A 20,152-nucleotide genomic window follows, 5' to 3' on the forward strand; every position below is an offset into this window, starting at 1 on the left:
CTACGCAGCTTCGATCTGTATGGGGAGGTGTTGGACTGGCATCTTCTCCTGTCGGGCGGTCTGGCGATGATATCCCATATATCGGGTGACTTCAGTTTTCCGGATAGAAGCTGAGAGAGGGTAAGAAGGTTCCTAGAGATGATGAGATACCTCCAAGGAAGCGTATTAAGATTGGTGACCAGAACAGATTTTGAGATTGTAGGTGTTAGCCCGGCAACCCTATTTAGCCATTTCAAGATCCAGAATTCTAAGGAGAGGAACCTGGCTTGGTACGATGAGGGTGCTGAGGACCATATAGTCGAGGCATATAATGGAATTGGGAAAATGCAACGAAGAATGTATTTGATGATAAGGTCCGGGTTATGGAAGTTGGAGATCTCTTGTTTTACTGCCCATAAAGCATTGCTTGTGGGAAATGCGAAAAGGACAGGTGCATCTGAACTTTCCTTCATTCCATCCAGGAGAACCATGTTTTTCTTTTTAACGAGGCTAAAGTAATCAATACACAGAATGAATACATAAAACTCTTAATAGCCGAAACATTTGAAATGAAATTAAACTGTAATTCTATAAATGTGCGGAGACCATACACTATTCGGACTCATGGACCTTTACGCGCATGTGTGAATAGCGCGATTCGAATCACATTGGTTAACAAAAATAATCTTGTCGGGGTTCACTAATTTTAAATCATAACAGAGTGAATATTGTTCAATTTGTTACTTTACTTCTTGTGAGCACCTTTCATAACCGAAATAACTTAGTCATCTATAAAGAAGTGTAGTCTAAAATATTTTTAATATAATTTGACAATTGTCTTCTGTTTCTAGTCTATCATTGCTGATGGGTTTAGTTTGGGTTGATTTGGGTTAGATTGATGTACATCGACTACGCTTTGCTCTTCCTTGATAGCAGTAAGTAGAAATCGGGAATGGAATACATGATTAGTTTTATAAAAACCGTATAAATTAACAATCTTTTAATATGGATATTATCACGTTACAAACTTAGATCTTATATATTATATATATTAACGGTTAACCGGATCAATTTGATGTCAGCTTCGGGTGAAGATATTTCCTACAAAAGGTATGATAAGCTATCTTATATTTAAACAGTTGACACTATGAAAAAAGGCGACAGAGAATAGGAGTAAGTCCAGAAGCGCAGATTTTGAGAACAAAAGGAGAAATACTATCAAGACCTGGAGCTTTCTTAACATCAAGATTCATCAAAATCCTTCTGACATCCTTTTGACGGAAGACTACAGGAGGCATTGAATGGAGCGTGTTGGGAATGGTGGGAGGTGTTTTATCAAGATCATTATTACTTGAGTTGGAAGAAAAATGGGATGCCAGCAGGTCAGCTTTATCGTTGGCTGAAGTGACAATAGAACTATTTGGTTTTGGCAGAGATGGGATCAGAGATGGGCAAAAGTTGCGGCCAATAGCTTTGGCAAGAGACAAGAATGCTCGGCTACCATTAGGGCAAGAAGCAAGTTTTCTACTCTTAGCCTGTTCAAACTCTAGTTTGGACTGATTAATAACTGTTTTACAATTGTTGCGAGCTTTGGTGTAGGCAGAAAATGAAACTGAAGAATTGGAAACAAGCCAATGTTCAAGCCAACGCAACATTCTTCTCTTGAACAGCCTTAGCACATTTATTGGAAAACCAAGGTTTAGATAAAGGACGAGATTTTAAAGTGGAGTGTGGAATAAAGGATTCCATTCCTACAAGAATAATTGCACTGACACGATCTACCCATTTTGCATTCTTGTAAAGCCAAACAACACGAGGTTGAGAATAGCTATGAGATAAAGGCTCCATTAGAGAAGAGACAATCACCAAGTTGTGATCTGAGGTGGCTAAAGGACCACTCACTTCGACCGTGTACTTAGAAGGGTTGTTTGTGAGAAAATGATCAAGCGTTTTGGCTGTATGGTGAGGATTGTCCGGTATTCGGGTAGGTAAATGAACAATCTGTGCGAGGTCATTAGTAATTGCCAAAGCCTCAGCATCTCGACCAGCTGAGTCTGTGTGACTAGAAAACGGAAGCCAGCTGGAGTTGTGAACATTAAAATTACCAAGGAAAATTACCTCACTGTTAGGAAAGTTGGAATGGAGAAAGTCAAGTAGCAAAGTGAGGAAGTCAAAGAGTTCCAAGTGTTTAGTGCAGTTGAGAGAACGGTAGAGACAACAGATGAATTTGGCAGAACGGTAGAGACAACAGATGAATTTGGCAGAATGAGGTAGAGAGAGAGAGAGAGATTTTAAGCCAGAGAAGATCGAAACGAGGAGATACCGAATTACCAAGTCCCTGACAGGGAATATCGGAACGGAGATATGCACAATTCCTTCTGTACGAAGGAGTCGTATAGAAAATAATTTGGGCAATTGAGATGAGGAGTGGTTGAATCAACCGTAACTGAGATTCTGTCAGAAATAGGACATGGGATTTGGCAGACTGCAAGTGGAAATCGACGTCGTTGAGATTAGAATTGAGACCACGTATATTTGTGAAATGAACTAGGAAGTGTTTAGGAGATTTAGATCTTTTCGTAGATAAGTTTGCTCTATTAGTTTGACAATTCGTGGTGTTTTTCTATAATAAGAAAAAGTGTGGGGGCGGGGGGAATTGCTGTTATGAAGTAATGAAATTTTTGGATATGGCGTACTCATGATAAGAATATACCCAGATCGTTTTATTCATAACGTGGCATCGACAGTGCCCCCCGCATACACTCTACTCGGGCTCCCTCCACTATCTGGTGGAGTAGAGGTAGCAAGATTGTACACTAGCTGATCCAGAAACCTCCTAGAGAGTTTCCGATAGGTTCGGTCTGGTGTACTAACTAGCGGCAGGCCTGCGAACACCGTTTTAGAGCTGTTCCCTCGAAATGTAAAGAAGTTTGGATCTCACCATGGTGTTCATCATAACCTGAAAAGACATAAATCATACTGAATGATGGAAGAGATGAGGAAAGGTTGACCGGAACTTAGCTCTGGAGACTAAACATGGGTTCCACCACTTCAAGCCTCCAATAAGCAAGGTGGTGGTATTGCACCGGTTGATGAGAGTTGTCTACTACCTAGTATTGCCTGGTAACACAGAGAGGCGGCATTCCTGTATGTGGTATGGGCGGCACACCTCGACCCCTGTTGCGTTGGTTCACACCTGGGTGTGCTTGCGCATGGGGGGGGTTCTCACCCACAGTGTGCTTGCGCATGGGGGTTATACCCAGGATTACTAATAGTCCCACCATCGTAAGGTGTAAGCAGAGGATTTGGCTGTCACAGACCGTCCGGACTTCACTGAAATTGGGTTTACTTGATTTGAGAGAGTCTCCCGAATATCACTTCCATCAGCGTTTTAGACTCCCAGGTAGCAAGCACAGTTTGTCTGGCCTGTCTGAGAGAATGTCTGCGACAACCTCAAATGAAATAAAATGAAATATAAAACTAAAGAATCGTGGCACCTGGAAATAAATTTTCAATCAAAATCTAGAAATTTCGAAGAGAAGAAACATGTTATGTGAACTTAAAAATGGGGGGGAAAAAAAAACAAAAAAAACTGGAATCTTGCATCCAGACAACACAAGTAGACATCTTTTTTTTTTTTGTGCCAACCATAAACAATAAACCAAACAAAAAAATAAAATAAAATAAATAAACTTTTGTGTTTTTTTAGTGTCTATGATTTGTATTTGTTTTTTTCTTAGAACATATTGTCTACCTATTATGATTTTCTTATTTTTTATGACTTTGTTTTTCACACGAGAACACTGCTTTGAAGTATTGCCACAAAGTGAATGACCTGGATTTCCGTGAAAAGAATATTAAATTAAATTAATGTAGTAAATGATTTTTATTTGATTTTATTATTTAGCGTAAATGCTAACTGAACTGCTGAGGTGTAGATCGTCATTTAAAAAAAATGGGTATGGGATTTCAACGTTAAAGAATAAATAAGAATATGAATAAGCGAGCCTAGTATGAATAAACATTTTGTAAACTATTTTTATGTTTATGCTGATTTATTATTTATTTTTTTTATTTTTAACATTGAAAACTCAGTGTAAAAACTTCAGAACGGGACACGTTTTGGTAAACTCTTTTCATTGTTTTCAGGTTCTGAATCGAAAATACACCCTGTGTGTACCTTGCCTTTAATCACATACAGGCTTATGCATTTAAAACTAAACCTTATGTGTAGTTAAAATAATGCAATTTTAAATTACTTATTCATTAATATGAGCACTTCCATATGACAATTGCCACTGCTGTTTCAATTTATGTATTGACTTCGTCGGAGAATTCTCAAGTAGGCTTAACTTCGATTAATTTTTCTGCTGTTTACACTGTTTTAGAGCTACTGTATTTTTTCTCATGAATACAAATCTCTCCAAACATTACAAATCTCTCGAAGACTTATTCAGAAACTGATTGGGGCTTACTATAGTGCCTCATTGTTTGGAAAAAAATTCTTCGAATGCACAGTGGCACTTGTTGTGAAATTTAATCTTAAAAAACTGCTCAACAACGAATAAGCTCTTGAGTTAAAAGCAAGACCCTGAGACTGAAATTAAGAGTGATAAGAATTAGTAAACGAGCGCTAGACCTGTTGTAGGATTTAGCCCACTACTGACAGATAAACTCACTCACACATACCTTCATAAAATTAAAATTTGCACATTTTCTTAATTCCTAAACATATGGTTTCAAATGGATAACCGATGTTATCCATTTCTTTAACCTTAGTAGCATTGTTTCACTTCTTTGCTTGATATACTAGCTCACATCTTAACTTCTGATTAAAGACTATTAAATCTCTCTCTGTACACTCGTATTTATATTAACGAGTATATCCTTTAGCATGTAAACCGTCATGAATGGAATTTTAGGATTTATAGTTGGATAACACTGGGGTAGCCTCGCTGTACAGGGCCCTGTAATTCTCTTGACGTTAAAAATACAACTAATGTGTGTAATTAATTAAAGGAAGCCCCCTGTTTTTTTCCTGTTGTGAATATATTTAGAGTGTTTACAGTACGTGTTATAAATATGTTATTTCTGTGATCAGTTTTCGTAATAATAATATCTTTGAAATCTGGATTTCTATAATAAACTCTCTCGATTCCATGGAAAACCACCACGTAACATCCTTCTCCAACTACAGCATATTTAATTAATTCTTTATTATTACTGATGCAGCTTACGTTCATTCGTTGTATACGGTTAATCGAATATTGTGTTTCTTGTGACAACTTGTATTTACAGCGTATTATAACTTGTTTTTTGTATCCACAATATTCAGATATATGAAAATAAGGGCAAGTTCTGTAATTATTACCTTAATCAGTTACCCAGGATCCTTTCAACACTTTTAAAGCCTACGGATGCAAACAAGAAAATGCACAACCCCACAAACATGAAGAGATTTGTTCAATTTGCTACGCCTGGATACGTCGGTTTATAGGCATTCCTATTAACACATTCATTTTCCTGGGAGATTTAAAACTTTCTACCAAAATCAACGGGGCAAATTGTGCCAGTAGCCTAGCGCCTAAATTGATCAGAAGCGAGGCTGGTGATGTAAATTATCTGCTTTTGTTCCGAAACGTTTCACCTATTTAACAAAAATCAGACATCGGCCCTCTGTTTTGTTATATCATGTACTGTAGGTCGTTTTATAAATACTGCAATTGCTCAACAAAATTAGATGCTCAGTGGGAGGTGTTTGAGTAGACTCTTTAAATTGATTGCTAAATTTTTGTTATTTCTGTTTACCCCGGGACTACCACATGGAGTTCACAAAATAGAGCAAAAGAACGTCACCGTATTTAGCAGTCATATAGCTCGAACTACAATCAGTTCGAACGCGTGTACTATTGTATCCCTACTCATAGCTGAGTATGAGAGGATATTCAGTTAGGTAGGACAAAAAAAAAAAAAAAAAACATAGTCCAAATCTCTTTCTGGTGAAGCTGTGGAAATACACTTGACAGCGAAGTCTGAACAGTAATGCCATTGTTATAAACTTTGTTGAATCAAAACTTTGATTCAACAAAGGGCAAGAAACACAATATTCGATTAACCGTATACAATGAATGAACGTAAGCTGCATCAGTAATAATAAAGAATTATTTAACAAGATATGCAACAGTATCTTGAAGTAGTCATAATCAGTTGATATCTAAGGACAATCCAAACAGAAAGCCACAGACAGGAAAATCCTATCTATAAACTATAGCTGTATTTTAGTATAAAATGTGTATTTTTGCAGTGCAATTTAATTTCTAGTGCAGTGTGGGCTTTAAATTAAAACCTGTTTTGACCCAAAAAAAAAAAAAAAATCCTCTTTTCTTTATGCTTATAGGGTCTTGATGTCCAGCTTTTCGATAGTTAAAAGTTGACAGAATACAAAGAGTGGGGGGGGGATTTCAGAAAATTTTTGTATTCACCCAGAAATAGTTGTGATAGAAGGTTGAAACAAACACCATGTATTACGCATTTTCAGCCACACAAAATGGCACATTTTTGGCACTTCTCGATACACTTCCGCAGGTCAGTTTTGTAGAACTCCTCTGACTGTCCTTCAGGCCACGACTCGGCAGCAGAAATAATAAAAAAAAAACATCTCATAATCAGCAACAAAGTGCTTTCCACGAAGAAAGAATTTCAGGACAGGAAGGAGGAAGAAATCCGAGGGTTCAAGGTCGGGGGAATAAGCAGGATGTGGCAGTACTTCAGTTTTTCCTGGCACATCGACAACATTTTATGTGTACAATGTGCCCTTTTCTTCTTCTGTTAAAAGATCAGAAGTCTGGTAACCTATCTAACAGACACTTAACTCATATGCATCTGTTGAATGATGTTCTCCACAGATCCTACATTAGTTTGGAAGTTCTGTAGCTTGTTCTACGTTAATACGGCGATCTTCCAGGATAAATGCCTCAATTTTTGAAACTCTCTGTTCTGTTGTAGCAGTTACTTGGTGTCCTTGGATTTCTTCATCATGCATTGAGGTTCTTCCACGTTTGAATTGTTTATACCAAAGTGTAATAAAACTATAACCTGGGCAGTCTTCTCTATAAACAGCGACCATTTCTTTGTAGATTGTTTTCCCTTGAAGAAAGAGGAACCGAATCACTGATTTGTATTCCACTTTATCCATTGGGACACTTCATTCAGCACTGCAAAGAGGGGAAAAAAAAAAAATGAATTGTCATATCGAAACAAAATTTGTGTGGTTTGTATGGAGATTTTTAGGTATCAAATAAAAAAATCATCTTTCTATCACAACTAGTCCTGGGTGAATACAAATATTTTTGACCCTTCCCCTCCCTCGTATTTACAGTATAGATATGCCGCAGAAATGTGACTCGGGGGCGATAAGGTGAATAACCTTGACTGTAAACTGAAGAAAATGGAAATTTTTACGAAACAGAACTCCTTTATTAAAAGAAATATCTTATTTTTAAAATTAAGTATAGTATATATATATGCCATTACTGTACTGTTGTGTGTGACAAACCGGAACGCACACTGGCCCATTCCGAGCACTAAAAGGAGCAACTGTTGTTGCTCCTTCTAGTGCTCCTTCTGTAAAAAAAAAAAAAAAAACAGCTAATTTAATTAAATATTTTTAATTCTGTCAGAATTTTAAAAGTACAATAGTCGCCGCGAGAAATAGTTTTATTGTTCCTGTCTTTAAAACTGCTCAAAGTACTCCATATCCCTTGAAAAATTGCTGTTTGGTGTGCACGCGCGTGGACATAGCAGCGTAGAGAAAGATTCCATAATTTTTTAACCTCTAGAAATATGGCTCAATGCTTTTATCATTTATTTATTTATTTTACCGATATTTTAATAGCTATTCAAGTATTGATATCGTATTAGTCTATACTCATATATATATATATATATATATATATATATTTTTTTTTTTTTTTTTTTTTTTCAAAATTATCAATATGAAGTATGGGTTGTTGCCATATTTAAGTGTATATAACACTCACAGCATTCATATGATGAAGCGCATATACTTGCGATAATGCAACTACCTTTCGCACCTCCTTTGACAATCGGTATGACAGATAAAGTTGGCTCGCTGACCAAGTCCAGCCTACCTGTAAATAGAAAGCGCAAAAGGAAAGCTGGCAAGCGAACGAATGCAAGTAGCTGAAATGTCCCCGCGAGGTTGGGAGGAGGATGAAGGAGGGGGAGTGAAATGGCGAAGATAGGGAGGCAGAAGAAATCTAAAAATCAATTTCGGCCAGAGTACGTTTTGCACTTTCATTCCCTATGATTGATCTGACATGGACAAGACATCAGCGAGCGAGGGACCATTCAGCACGGCCTGTCCTCCAAAATTTAATTTGCTGCTGGACGCTATGGCGTGCATTTAGAAATAGTCTGTAGCTTGTGGAGAGAGAAAAGCAGGAGGGAAAGCAGGTATGAGTGGCGCGGCCAGTAGTCTGGCCTGGATAGTTCCTAACTAGAACTCAATTTGCCAAATAGATGTAGATCTCAGTACTATTAGTTTAAAATTAAAACAAACTCGATTAAGCACAATAAAAAAATATATTAATCTCAGAAAGTTTGCTGATAATCACAGTTTAGTGCCAAGTTCGGTTTTGCGTCCAGCTTTATAAGAGGTTTCATTGCATATCATAATCGTATCCGGATTACTGTTTAATTTATAAAATTAAATAGTAATCTGAATTATCATGATATAAACTAGAATAGGACAGTTTAGATTTTTTTTTTTTTTTTTTTGTTCTTGAGGAAGATTTGGAATTCGGAAGGAACGCTTCGCAAATATGGAGATGATGGCTGCCGTAAGAGTGGGGGATGGGAAGATACCGTGTTAACATGGAAGCCTGAGGGCAATCGCATCCAGACGCCAGTTCTTTGGGGAGGGAGAAATTTGCAAAATGAATACATTATTATTGACATCTTTCCATGGCAAGAAAATGTCGTCCTTTCTCCACAGTTTTCTTTTATTGAGGCGCTTAAAACTATTAAGGCTCTTGTTGGAGTGGGAGAGCAACCTAAAATCGAATGCGTGAATACTGTTGATGTTAAAGTATTACAGTAGTTGTGATTGAAATGACAAGGCGAATTAAACTTATAATTATTATTATTATTACTAGCTATACGGTGCAAGGAAGTCTGAGGCTTATGCTGCACCAGCCAAAAAAAAAATTCCCCAGTTACCCTGAGAGAGAGAGAGAGACAAAAGTAGAAAGGAATCACCAAGAAAGAGAAGAATGATGATATCCAGCTGAGGACCCTGGGTTTGCCAAGCCCACACTCACCAGATGTGAGCCCCTGGGGTTCAATGGTTACAGAGGGCTTCCCCCCACTTTCTCTTTACATTATAAAAACCGTGAGTCATACAATTTACTTTCTTGGAGCTGTGGAATGTAAATTATTGTGAAGTATCATTATATAAACGGCCTCCGTAGCCGAGTGGCAGGAGCGGGATTGCAGTAGTACACGCTCTTTGAGTAGACCTGGGTTCAAGCCCCTAACTGCTAAATACTTTCGATCTGCCAACCCGCACTGGACCAGCGTGGCAGATAATGGTCCATTTCTCTCAGCATGAATTGTTTGAGGAGGAGGCTTCCATCCTGCAGTGGATTAAAAAGGTAAGCACCAGTCATTGATAATGACTGGTGCTTACCTTTTTATCATTATATAAAAATTACAAGTTTATATTTTGTCCGTTACCTTACGTACCGTAATCCTCTATTCTATCACTCAATGTGTTATGGATCACTGTGTGATTACTTTCATCTGAGGCCTCTGTGCACTAGAAGAGTTATTGCTGGCATCACCACCCTTATGGCCAAAGTAATCACTGGAACTTATGAAGCATCTGATATCCTTAGTAAAATCAGCTCCTTGTAGACAAGTCAGGAACTTTACACTGTTTCGCCTTGACTTTGCCACCACGGACTTGATGAAGTTCAGTCCACTAAACAGAATCAGCAAATGACTCCCTCATTGACAATTCTCAACCACTGATGAACTCCAAACAAGTTTGCCTCTTCTCTTAAACTGCAAAGTGACTAGTTCTGATCTAATTATTGTAGTTTATTATTATTATTTGTTTTATTATTTTTCTATTCTCTAACTGATTAATTATGACTTGATTTACCGGTAACTTAACTTAATGCAATCCTCTTTTGTACATATGATTTTAATGTTTGAATCTATATCAATGTTTATCTTCCTATTGGACCTCTTATTATTGTTATTGTGTTCATTGTTCTGATCTCAGATACACTTTTAATGGTTACCTGTTGTGTATCTTGTTATTAATAAAAATAAAAAAAATAATAATAAATAAAATAAAATATGGAATCAAGTGGCAAGGCGTCTTATGGCCGAAGCGAAATGCTTCACAAAAAAATTCACATTATCGATAGGAAAAGCGTGGGGAGGGAATCAAGATTCGAATTTGGTCGGAAAGGCATACGTTCTGGTCGAAAGCGTCCCGGTTGATAAACTTCGCAAAAAAAAAATAAATAAATAAATAAAATGAATGATAAAATTTTAAAATGGAAATTTCCGATTACAGATAGGAGCGCATCTTATAATAAAGATCATAAACTTGTAACATGCCAGATTTTTGAAAATTCCGGTTTTTCATAGCATAAGTATTTAGGGCAGGGAGTAGTTCGTATTTTGGCAAGCTCAAGGGAGCCGATAGCATAATGTGGTCACATGTTCAGAGACGAAATTTTTACTCTACTGATGTGAATTCGGAGATAACTTTCGATTGCATAATAATAGTATGCCGAGGCTAAGTAAATAACGTAAAAATATTTTCAGAAATCGTATTTGAATATTTTTATTAGATAATATAATTGTCCTGACTCCTAATCTCCACAGAGTGGCCGACAGCATTAAGCCAAATGTGGACTCGGACTGGCTCTGTGGGCAGTGTAATTGCCCAAGAAATAAAAGTTATGGATTCGATTCTTGTTTCCAGTATGAGCGTTACGATTTCCGATTTTTTAATATGGTGTATAGTGGTGCAATATGATTTCAACAATCGAAACGCCTTAAAATTAAATACAAGTACTATACTGTGAACCAGTAAAATGAATGATTTTTATATGTCGCAAATATATGTAAACAGTGGCATTTAGTGGGGGGGGGGGGGTTGGCTAAAGCAATGTTTGGAAAATCATTAAGTTCTAATCATGTAGCAGTAAAATTCACATTATTTTAATCATGGGGGGGGAACTATAGCCCCTTTAATCCCTGCCTGGGGCCACCTCTGAGTAACAATGATGTACAGTCTAGGAAATATGAAAACAGAAAGAAATTGTTGTTTGGAAATTAATAAAGGAACATAATGTTGGCTGGACTTTGAATAAAAAAAAAAAAAAGATAAAAGAAAAGCACTTGTGGTTCTCTTTTAAATCTGGTCAGCCTTGTTTCCCTTTCAGCCTTTGTAGGGCCAACCATCCTTGGAGAAATATTTTAGAATAAAGCTGGATTTTTTATTTGCCAGATTTATGATGTTATACTTTATTAAATATGCTCCTCCCTCTGCAATTACAGTATACCTCTAATTATATTTCTGTGTAGATCATTACATCACTGACCTTATTGCATAGCTTAAATATGTGTATAATGTGCAACTGTCCTTGTTCTGGCCCTGCTTCTGAATGTCAGACAAGTCCTGTGCCAGTCCCACAGGACTACAAGTCACTTCTTCCTAAAATGAAAATAGAATCAAACATTCATCCTTTATGACTCAAAACAGTTTTTCTCTGAACCTGAAAACAGTCTTGCACAATCTATTACAACATGTCAAGAACAATAACGAAGTTTTATAAATACTTCCTTGCCATATATGACCATTAAAATTTCAAGAAACTATCAGCAACAACATGGATAGTCAAAGGCTTGAACACGATATGTTTTTCAAATCTATCAGTATTAATATGGACAAATTGATGCAGGGATACCAGACTTAGCCTTTAAAAAGTCACTTTGTTTCATCCAGGTATCCCTGCAATACTTCCTAAATTTTTTCCTAAGGTCACTTTTTTATTTGACAATACATAAGCAACTTAGACTATCCTACATTGCACCAATTATTATATCTGTACATGTACAAATTACAGTTGGATTGTGTGTTCACACTCCAACTGTAATTTGCCACTGTGTCAAACAAAACAGCATGCTGCATATAGACAGGCTGAAGTTCTCAAACATGACAATCCACTGCACAAGGCAAAAAATATTTATTTATAACTTATTTACATTCAAGGTTACTGCATGTGACAAACTTCTCAGGGAACTGGTACACAGTTTGTCTTAGTTATTCTGTTTGAGAGAGAAAGAGGTCAATCTCATGATATTTGTGGATCTTGGATATAAAGAGAAGAAGAGTGGGGTCAAGTTTTAGTTTCTTCATGTAATAGCTATTTCTTATTTTATTTTAATTAAATATTTTAGCTGAAGATCCCACTAGTTGAATTTTAACAGTTTCTAATTTTTTCTGTATACCTACCCAGAGGTTTTTTTTTTTTTTTCCCCTGACTTTTTCCTTTGTTTAATTCAGAGACAAAGTTTGAAATGCTCTCCTACTGCCTCCTTTCTCTTTTCCTTCTTTCTCTGCTTTTGTAGTCAGTTCTATCCAAAGCTTTGAAATAACAAACTGCCAATCTCCAGGAGGCAGCACTAGTGCTGCTAATCCTCTTAGCAAAGTAAAGCTGGCTTCGTCGTTCTTTGTTAAACCGTGAGTGGACCATATCTTTTCTGACCAGATCTCATGACCCCCACCATCAAAGACTTCTGTGTATCACCTGCTGCCTCTTCAAAATGTCTAGAAATATATCTATTTGCCATTTGGATTTTGGATCTACTTATGCACTTGCATGCATGTGTGCCCAAAACCACACACACACACTCACACACATATATATATATTGAGAATTTAGAGTAATAAAAAAACTGTTATGTTTGTAGTTTTGATCTTATTACATCTGTTCCTATTACTCCTTTCAATTTGAAAATTGTTTAAAATTTCTTGAAATGCTGTACGAGTGAAATATAAAGGGGTTTGTTTTGTATACGCATTTGAGTAGTTCAAGCTCGCATAATTGCTAAATAATTGTAATCATTGCCAAAATAATTAATTGTAAACTCCTCTGACATAGTCATCATGCCAGAGTATAAACAAGAACATTTTAATACCAAAATTATAACATATCATGCTCCATTATAATGGATTAAGAATTTCAGAGTAATTCTACCTCAGAGAATTAGCATTTCTTTAATGCAGCAGCACAATTTTATAAAGTATTTCTGCAATTTTTAGAATATAAACTCAAGGAGATTCAAATTTCTTTTAATCACAAAAGATTTTTGATTGACATTGTCATAATATCAGGGTTGACCATTGGTATTGGCAAAAAGAAAACAAAGCTTACGTGGTATTAAACTTTAAAAAAAATACTAAGTACTGTATATAACACCTTCATTCATTTAATTTGTATATTTCATTGATAGTATTTATCCAGTCTCACTTTAAGTTTATATAAGCTTGCCATTTCCACAAGGTTAAATGGAAGTACGTGCATGACTGAATGTAATTTTTTTTTTTTTTTTTTTGTGTTTAGTTTACAGCTATAATTAATAATTCCCTACAACCCCACGTTTTAAATTGCCTTGATTTTTTTGGCTAGGGGCCACTTTACTCAATAAATAAAAAAAAATGAAAATGTATATTTTGTCTGAAAAAGAGAGAAAATAACCTCAGTTAGCGTACTAACCTTTTATAATCTTAAATATCTCAATTAAATCACAGATACCTGATTTATGCTGTTCTTTCTCACTGATTGCAGCAAAAGATTTCTGTTTGCAAAAACCATTGGGAATAGTTATTGTGACATGATGTGGACTACAAGCCCTTGAATACAAAATTTGAGAACTGCTGTGGTGATTGATAAATGTATTGTGAACATTTAATACATTTAGTTGATAAATGTATTGTGAACCCTATAACAAGTTTTGAAAATTCTTAATATCTTCTGATTATTAATTTTATTTATTTCCTTTCTTATCACTAGTAGAGTACCATTAACCTATATATCTGTAATTCTTCTTCTCATTTCCTTCTAAATACAATACTTAATATTTCAGAGCTGAAAAACATAAATTTTGTTTTGTTCTATGTTGAAATTTGTTTGATAATTAATTTAACCAGAATAAAAAAAAATAATAATAAATTTCCGTTTATATTCTGAATGACTGTAGCATTTATAATTTAAGAAGAGTTTATAATTTCATTGTAACTTTATTATTGCAACTGATTTACTAGCACAGCAGTTAACAATGGGCTATGGACATACTGTGGTGGCATACAAGCAAAGTTTTGCAATATGCAAATTTGCATCTACATTCCACAGCCAGCTCTGAATTCAGGTTCAGTAATTTCATTAGACTGAAACATTAACTAAGGTTATGCACTGTGTATATATATATATATATATATATATATATATATATATATATATATATATATATATATATATATATATATATATAACCGATAATAAATATAAAATTAAAATCAAATTAAAACATATGCCAGTAGTATGGCAAAACTGTAGAGCGAAAATTTAACATACAAATTAAATCAACAGGGAGGGGGAAAGTAAAAGTAACAAGACAGAAACTGTAGCCGAAAGCCTCCAAGTAATTTAGAAATTCAATTAAATCCATATTAAAATTTAAAATATAAGGCCAATTATATAGACCAGGCAGAATGCACTGGTCCCAAAGGAACTAGTTGTTGTAGGTGACTCTATTGTCAGGGATACAGGGAACATATTGTGCAAAAAGGATAGATGGAACAGGACCAGAGTATGTCTGCCAGGGGCAAAGGTTGATGACGTTGAGGGCAGATATCATCCTTTAAGGGCACAAAGGGTGATATTGTTGTACACGTTGGCACTAATGATATTAAGAGTAGGAGACCAGCAGAATTACTTAACAAGTACAAGACAATGCTGAAAAAAAGCCGTGAGTTAGGGTTGAATTTGAAAGTGTCTGCAATTCTGCCCAGACACGACAGGAGGTCATATATGATGCGAGCCTTCTCGATCAATTTTGCCACGGAGAGATTGTGCAAGGCTCAAGGGGTAGAATTTTTCTCAGCCTGGTCTGAGCTTGTTAACAGGAGAGACTGCTTCTACAGGGATGGATTACACTTAAATAGAAAGGGTGCAAGAATATTTGCTGATGCTATCGAGGCAGAGTTAGGTGGGTCGGAAAACTGTTAACTTGGGGGGGGGATACACGGACTAATAGATTAACAGTAGCCGCTGGCAGAGATAAAAGTGATTCTTGCACTATTTCTATTGAAATGCAATTGACCAGCAGCCTGAAAATCAAGGCAATGGGAATTTCCAGGACTGCTGGGAGTCATAGTGGAACAAGTAAATACATGGACTGTGTTAGGGTAACTAAGAGTAGAAACAGGTGCATGTACACCAATGCTAGGAGTATAGTTAATAAATTCAATGAGCTTGAACTGCTAGTCAAGATATCAAAGGCAGATATTGTTGGGATATCAGAGACATGGTGTCACACAGACATAAGCAGTGCAGAACTGAAATTTGAGGAGTACAATGTGTACAGAAAGGATGGACAGGACAGGAAGGGAGGAGGGGTTATGCTGTTAGTTAAGAAACACATAAAAGCTAAGGAACTGCATCCAGTTTAATGTGGGTGGACAATGCAATGTTGAGTCTGTCTGGTGTGACATAAGCACTGGGAAAGGAAAAATGAGAGCAGTTGTGTGTTATAGGCCTAATGAATCTGATGAGTATAATAGGCAGTTGTGCAGAGAAATAGAGTGTCTTATAATGGGGGATTTTAATTTCCCAGATATTGATCAGAATTTGTGGGTTGGTCATTCCCACACTAGCAAGGCTTTTGCGGATTTACTGGATGATTGTTTTCTACATCAGCATGTTCGGGAGGCAACTAGAGGGAGTAATACTTTTGATCTGATTATCAGTCGTGATTCTTCATGCATCAAGAATCTGCAGATAAAGGAACCACTAGGTGGCAGTGACCACAGTGTGCAAAAGTGGGATTTACTCAAAGAGGTAACTACCATCAAGGGTAAAGGGAAGGATTTTTGCTTTAGTAAAGGTGACTATGGTGGTATTTAAATTCTATACAGTGGAACCAACTGATGATGTTACCAACAGCAAATTCAAAATTGAAAGCATTCAAAGAATTAATCTTGGAAGCTACTAGGCTTTTCCTACCAACAAAGAAATATTGTTCAAGATTTAGGCCTAAATGGATGTCATATGAACTAATTAGACATGTGACAAAGAAGAAAAATGCATGGGATACATATAAATTAACATGTGACACAGAAGCCTATGATAGATATAAGCTGATCTTTAACTAAGTTACAAAGGAGGTTAGGCAGGCGAAGGCAGATTACGAGAAATCTTTGGCACAAGATGCAAAGAAAACAGCAAAGAGTTCTTTACTTATGTAAACTCTAGAAGGAAGGGGATGAATCAGATTGGTCCACTTCATGTCGATGGTTCAACTGTTGATAGTCCTGCTCAGGTAGCTAACAAACTAAATGAATATTTTGCATCGACATTCACACATGAGGAGTTATTCAGGGAAGGGAATGCCAGAGGTGTATTCAACTCTGGCAGTAAGCTAGATAATCTTGTAATAACTGAGAGTAAAGTGGAGGACAAATTGTTGAAGATAAACACAAGAAAGGCACCTGGGGTGGGTGGAATCTATCCAGTTATATTAAAGGAGCTAGCAAAGGAAGTAAGCAAACCCTTAGCCATAATTATGAGAGCTTCCCTGCACTCAGGGGAGGTACCCATGGACTGGAGATGTGCAAATGTGACCCCAATTCACAAAGGAGGATCAAAGGCTGACACAAGTAATTATAGACCTGTGAGTTTAACTTCTGTTCCCGGAAAATTAATGGAGGCACTGGTTAAAGAAGCACTGCAGGATCATCTAGACAAGACTTCAGTTATAGCTAGGACACAGCATGGTTTTGTTAAGGGGAAGTCTTGCCTGACCAATTTGATTGGATACTATGATGCAGTCACAAAAGAACTGGATGCAGGGAATAACTTTGATATTATATACTTGGATCTTAGAAAGGCTTTTGATACTGTTGCACATGGAAGACTGCTGCACAAATTGGAGCAGTGTGGCATTGGAGGCAAATTGCTGCTATGGATAAAGGGGTGGTTGAGGGGGAGAAGACAGAGAGTGGTAATCAATGGACACTGCTCATCGTGGAGTAATGTTATTAGTTGAGTCCCTCAGGGTTCAGTATTGGGTCCTTTATTGTCTTCTGTATTTATAAATGATATTGATGATGGTATATCAGGCTTAATGTCCAAGTTTGCAGACGATACGAAGGTTGGCAGTTTTGTTAATGACACTAATGACAGTACACTGCTGCAACAGGATCTAGAAAAGTTGAGCAGATAGGCTGAGAGGGGGCAAATGAAGTTTATCATTGACAAATGTAAAGTACTACATATGGGAAGCAGTAATCCCAGAGTAACGTATCAATTCTGTGGTACCACACTGACAGTGGCAGAAAATGAAAGGACCTGGGGTAATTGTGCAGGCAGATATGAAGTATTCTGAGCAGTGCAGATGGTCTGCAAGAGTAGCTCATGGTGTTTTATCAATGATATACAGGAATTTTTCTAGCAGGGATGAGGTGATTATCCCCTTGTATAAGGCAATGGTCAGGCCACACCTTGAGTACTGTATACAGATCTGGAGGCCTCATTTTAAGAATGATGTAGAGCTGTTCGAATGAGTACAGAGAATGGCAACAAGATTAGTGAATGGAACAAAATGTTTCTCTTACGAAGAAAGGCTTAAGTTTTGCAAATTACAGTGTGTGGAGACTAGGCACCTGTGAGGTGATCAGATTGAGGTGTATAAAGCCTTGAATGGTTTGAGCATGCTCAATGCTGAAGTGACTGTTCCTCTGGCTCAGAATAATCACCTGAGAGGGCATAAATTCAAATTGAGGAAAGACGGTTGTAGGATAGATGTACAGAAGTTTGTCTTTAGCCAGCAGGTGGTTGATTGCTGGAACAAACATCCATCTGTCGTTGTAGAAGTTGATAGCTTAAAGAGATTCAAGGCAGAATTTGACAAACATTTGGAGCGAGTGGATGGGTGAAATAAGGGGTGGTTTTTTTTTTTTTTTTTTTTTTTTTTTGGCTGATGCTATATAAGCTTGCTTTCTTGCATCATGTGGCTTTGCTAATGCTAATGCTAAATTTAGTGGCACCCCCTAGTAATACCAGTTCCGGGAGATGTGAAATATCACCAAAAAGAGGCTAAACAAATTACTAAAATAAAACAAAGTAACAAAATAATAGACTGACCATTATGCTCCATATCGACGGAGGACCACGAGGCCAATAATGGTCATGGAATCGCTGCATTTCAATCCCTAGACAAATCGCCGCAAAGGCGACAATTTGTCTAGAGATTGAAATGTAACATTTAGAAAATTTCTATATAGTTGGCCTTATATTTTAATATGGATTTACTATTAATTGGATTTAATTGAATTTCTAAATTATTTGGAGGCTTTCAGCTACAGTTTCTGTCTTGTTACTTTTACTTTCCCCCTCCCTGTTAATTTAATTTTTATGTTAAATTTTCTCTCTACAGTTTTGCCATAATACTGGCATATGTTTTAATTTGATATTTATTATCGGTTTTGTAATGGTAATTATGTGGAGGATATGTATTTTTGCTGCCTCTAATGATAGCTTTATATTTATTTTCTTATTTATTTTATTTTATTTTCTTAATGTCATTATTCAAACATAATTACAAGGCCTTTTAACAAAGTAATTTTTCTTTAAAATATATTAATACAGCGATATGAATCATTTTTATATTATTTTATCCTGCAGATCCAGGAATGAATGGCGACTTTTCTAATGACACACAAGACAGCACCACTAGTCATGACTCTGCTGACTTAGGACAAGATGGAGATAGTGTGGATTCAGATAAAGCATTAAATCTTGTAGGTATCATAATGATATTATTCAGGTTTTTTTTTTTTTTTTTCTCACATTTACAGTCCTTTTCGTAATTATTTGTATTTCCGTGCATTACACTAATACTAGGACATGCCTATTCACTTGGAATGAAGTATATTACTCATTTATTTATTTTTTTAAACTTTGATTCATATGTTATTACACCTGTATTGTTAATTCCAAGGAACCAAATATTAAAAATATGATGGTATTTTAAAAGGGAAAGTACAATCAGCCATAAAAGAAAATTATTGTACTCAGTAGTAAGTATAATTTTATCATATAATAGGAAAATAAAGAGACACTATGTGTATTCATACATGCATGTAATGTCAGTACAAATATGGTAACAATGATAAAAATGTGGTTACCAACTGAATTTCAACATCCTCTCTTAAATGAGATACAGTGAGTTCTGCCCATTTTTGTCTTATTCTGAATAAACTGAAGGGAGCTAATTGAAAGAGACCAGGACTTCTATGTGCATGCAATCTTTATTTACAAAATTCCATGCCACACAAATAACTATTATAGCTATAACCAATAACTAATAACTATGCAGATCTAGTAGTGTGTCAGTGAATGAATCAACATATCAGTCATAGATACCTTACTTTCTAAATTAACAGTTTTTCAAAATAACTTGTAATCTTTGTGCACTCTTATTTAACTCACAAATATAATTGTTCACAATTTTTTGGGGATATCAGTCTTTTGCTTTTCACTGAAATGAAAGCATGTTCGTGTACTTTTCAAGTTTGTCATCATAGGTGGCACTTGTGTCTCATTACACAGGGTATTTGAAAAGTCTGGAACAATGGGAACTTGATTTATGTTAATTTACAATGAAAATATGCACTTTAGTCAAGGCCTAAATAAAACCGGCACTCACTTCATGGTCCAAAGAGGTGCACCACATCATCCTCTAGTTGTCAGTTTTAAAACATAAAACTGTAAAGTTATGATTAAATGAGAATAAGGCCAATAGTTGTAAATGATGGACTTTCATTAAAAATGCTATTGGCCTTATT

At 36.1% G+C, this 20,152-nt stretch overlaps 1 protein-coding gene across 2 annotated transcripts in view; it reads left to right on the forward strand.

Annotated features, from left to right (window-relative positions):
* Positions 1-20,152, forward strand: part of LOC150080140 (uncharacterized) — a 930,549-nt gene that overhangs the window by 810,504 nt on the left and 99,893 nt on the right. For both annotated transcript variants that reach the window (XM_090381841.1, XM_090381842.1), the window contains one exon: positions 18,990-19,105. In XM_090381841.1, the coding sequence (XP_090237967.1) occupies positions 18,990-19,105 (116 nt within the window). The remainder of the gene's footprint in view (positions 1-18,989; positions 19,106-20,152) is intronic.

The sequence above is a fragment of the Mastigoproctus giganteus genome, chromosome 9 (genome assembly GCF_048544385.1).
Source record: "Mastigoproctus giganteus isolate SK-2022 chromosome 9, ASM4854438v1, whole genome shotgun sequence".
NCBI classification, from domain to species: Eukaryota; Metazoa; Arthropoda; class Arachnida; order Uropygi; family Thelyphonidae; genus Mastigoproctus; species Mastigoproctus giganteus.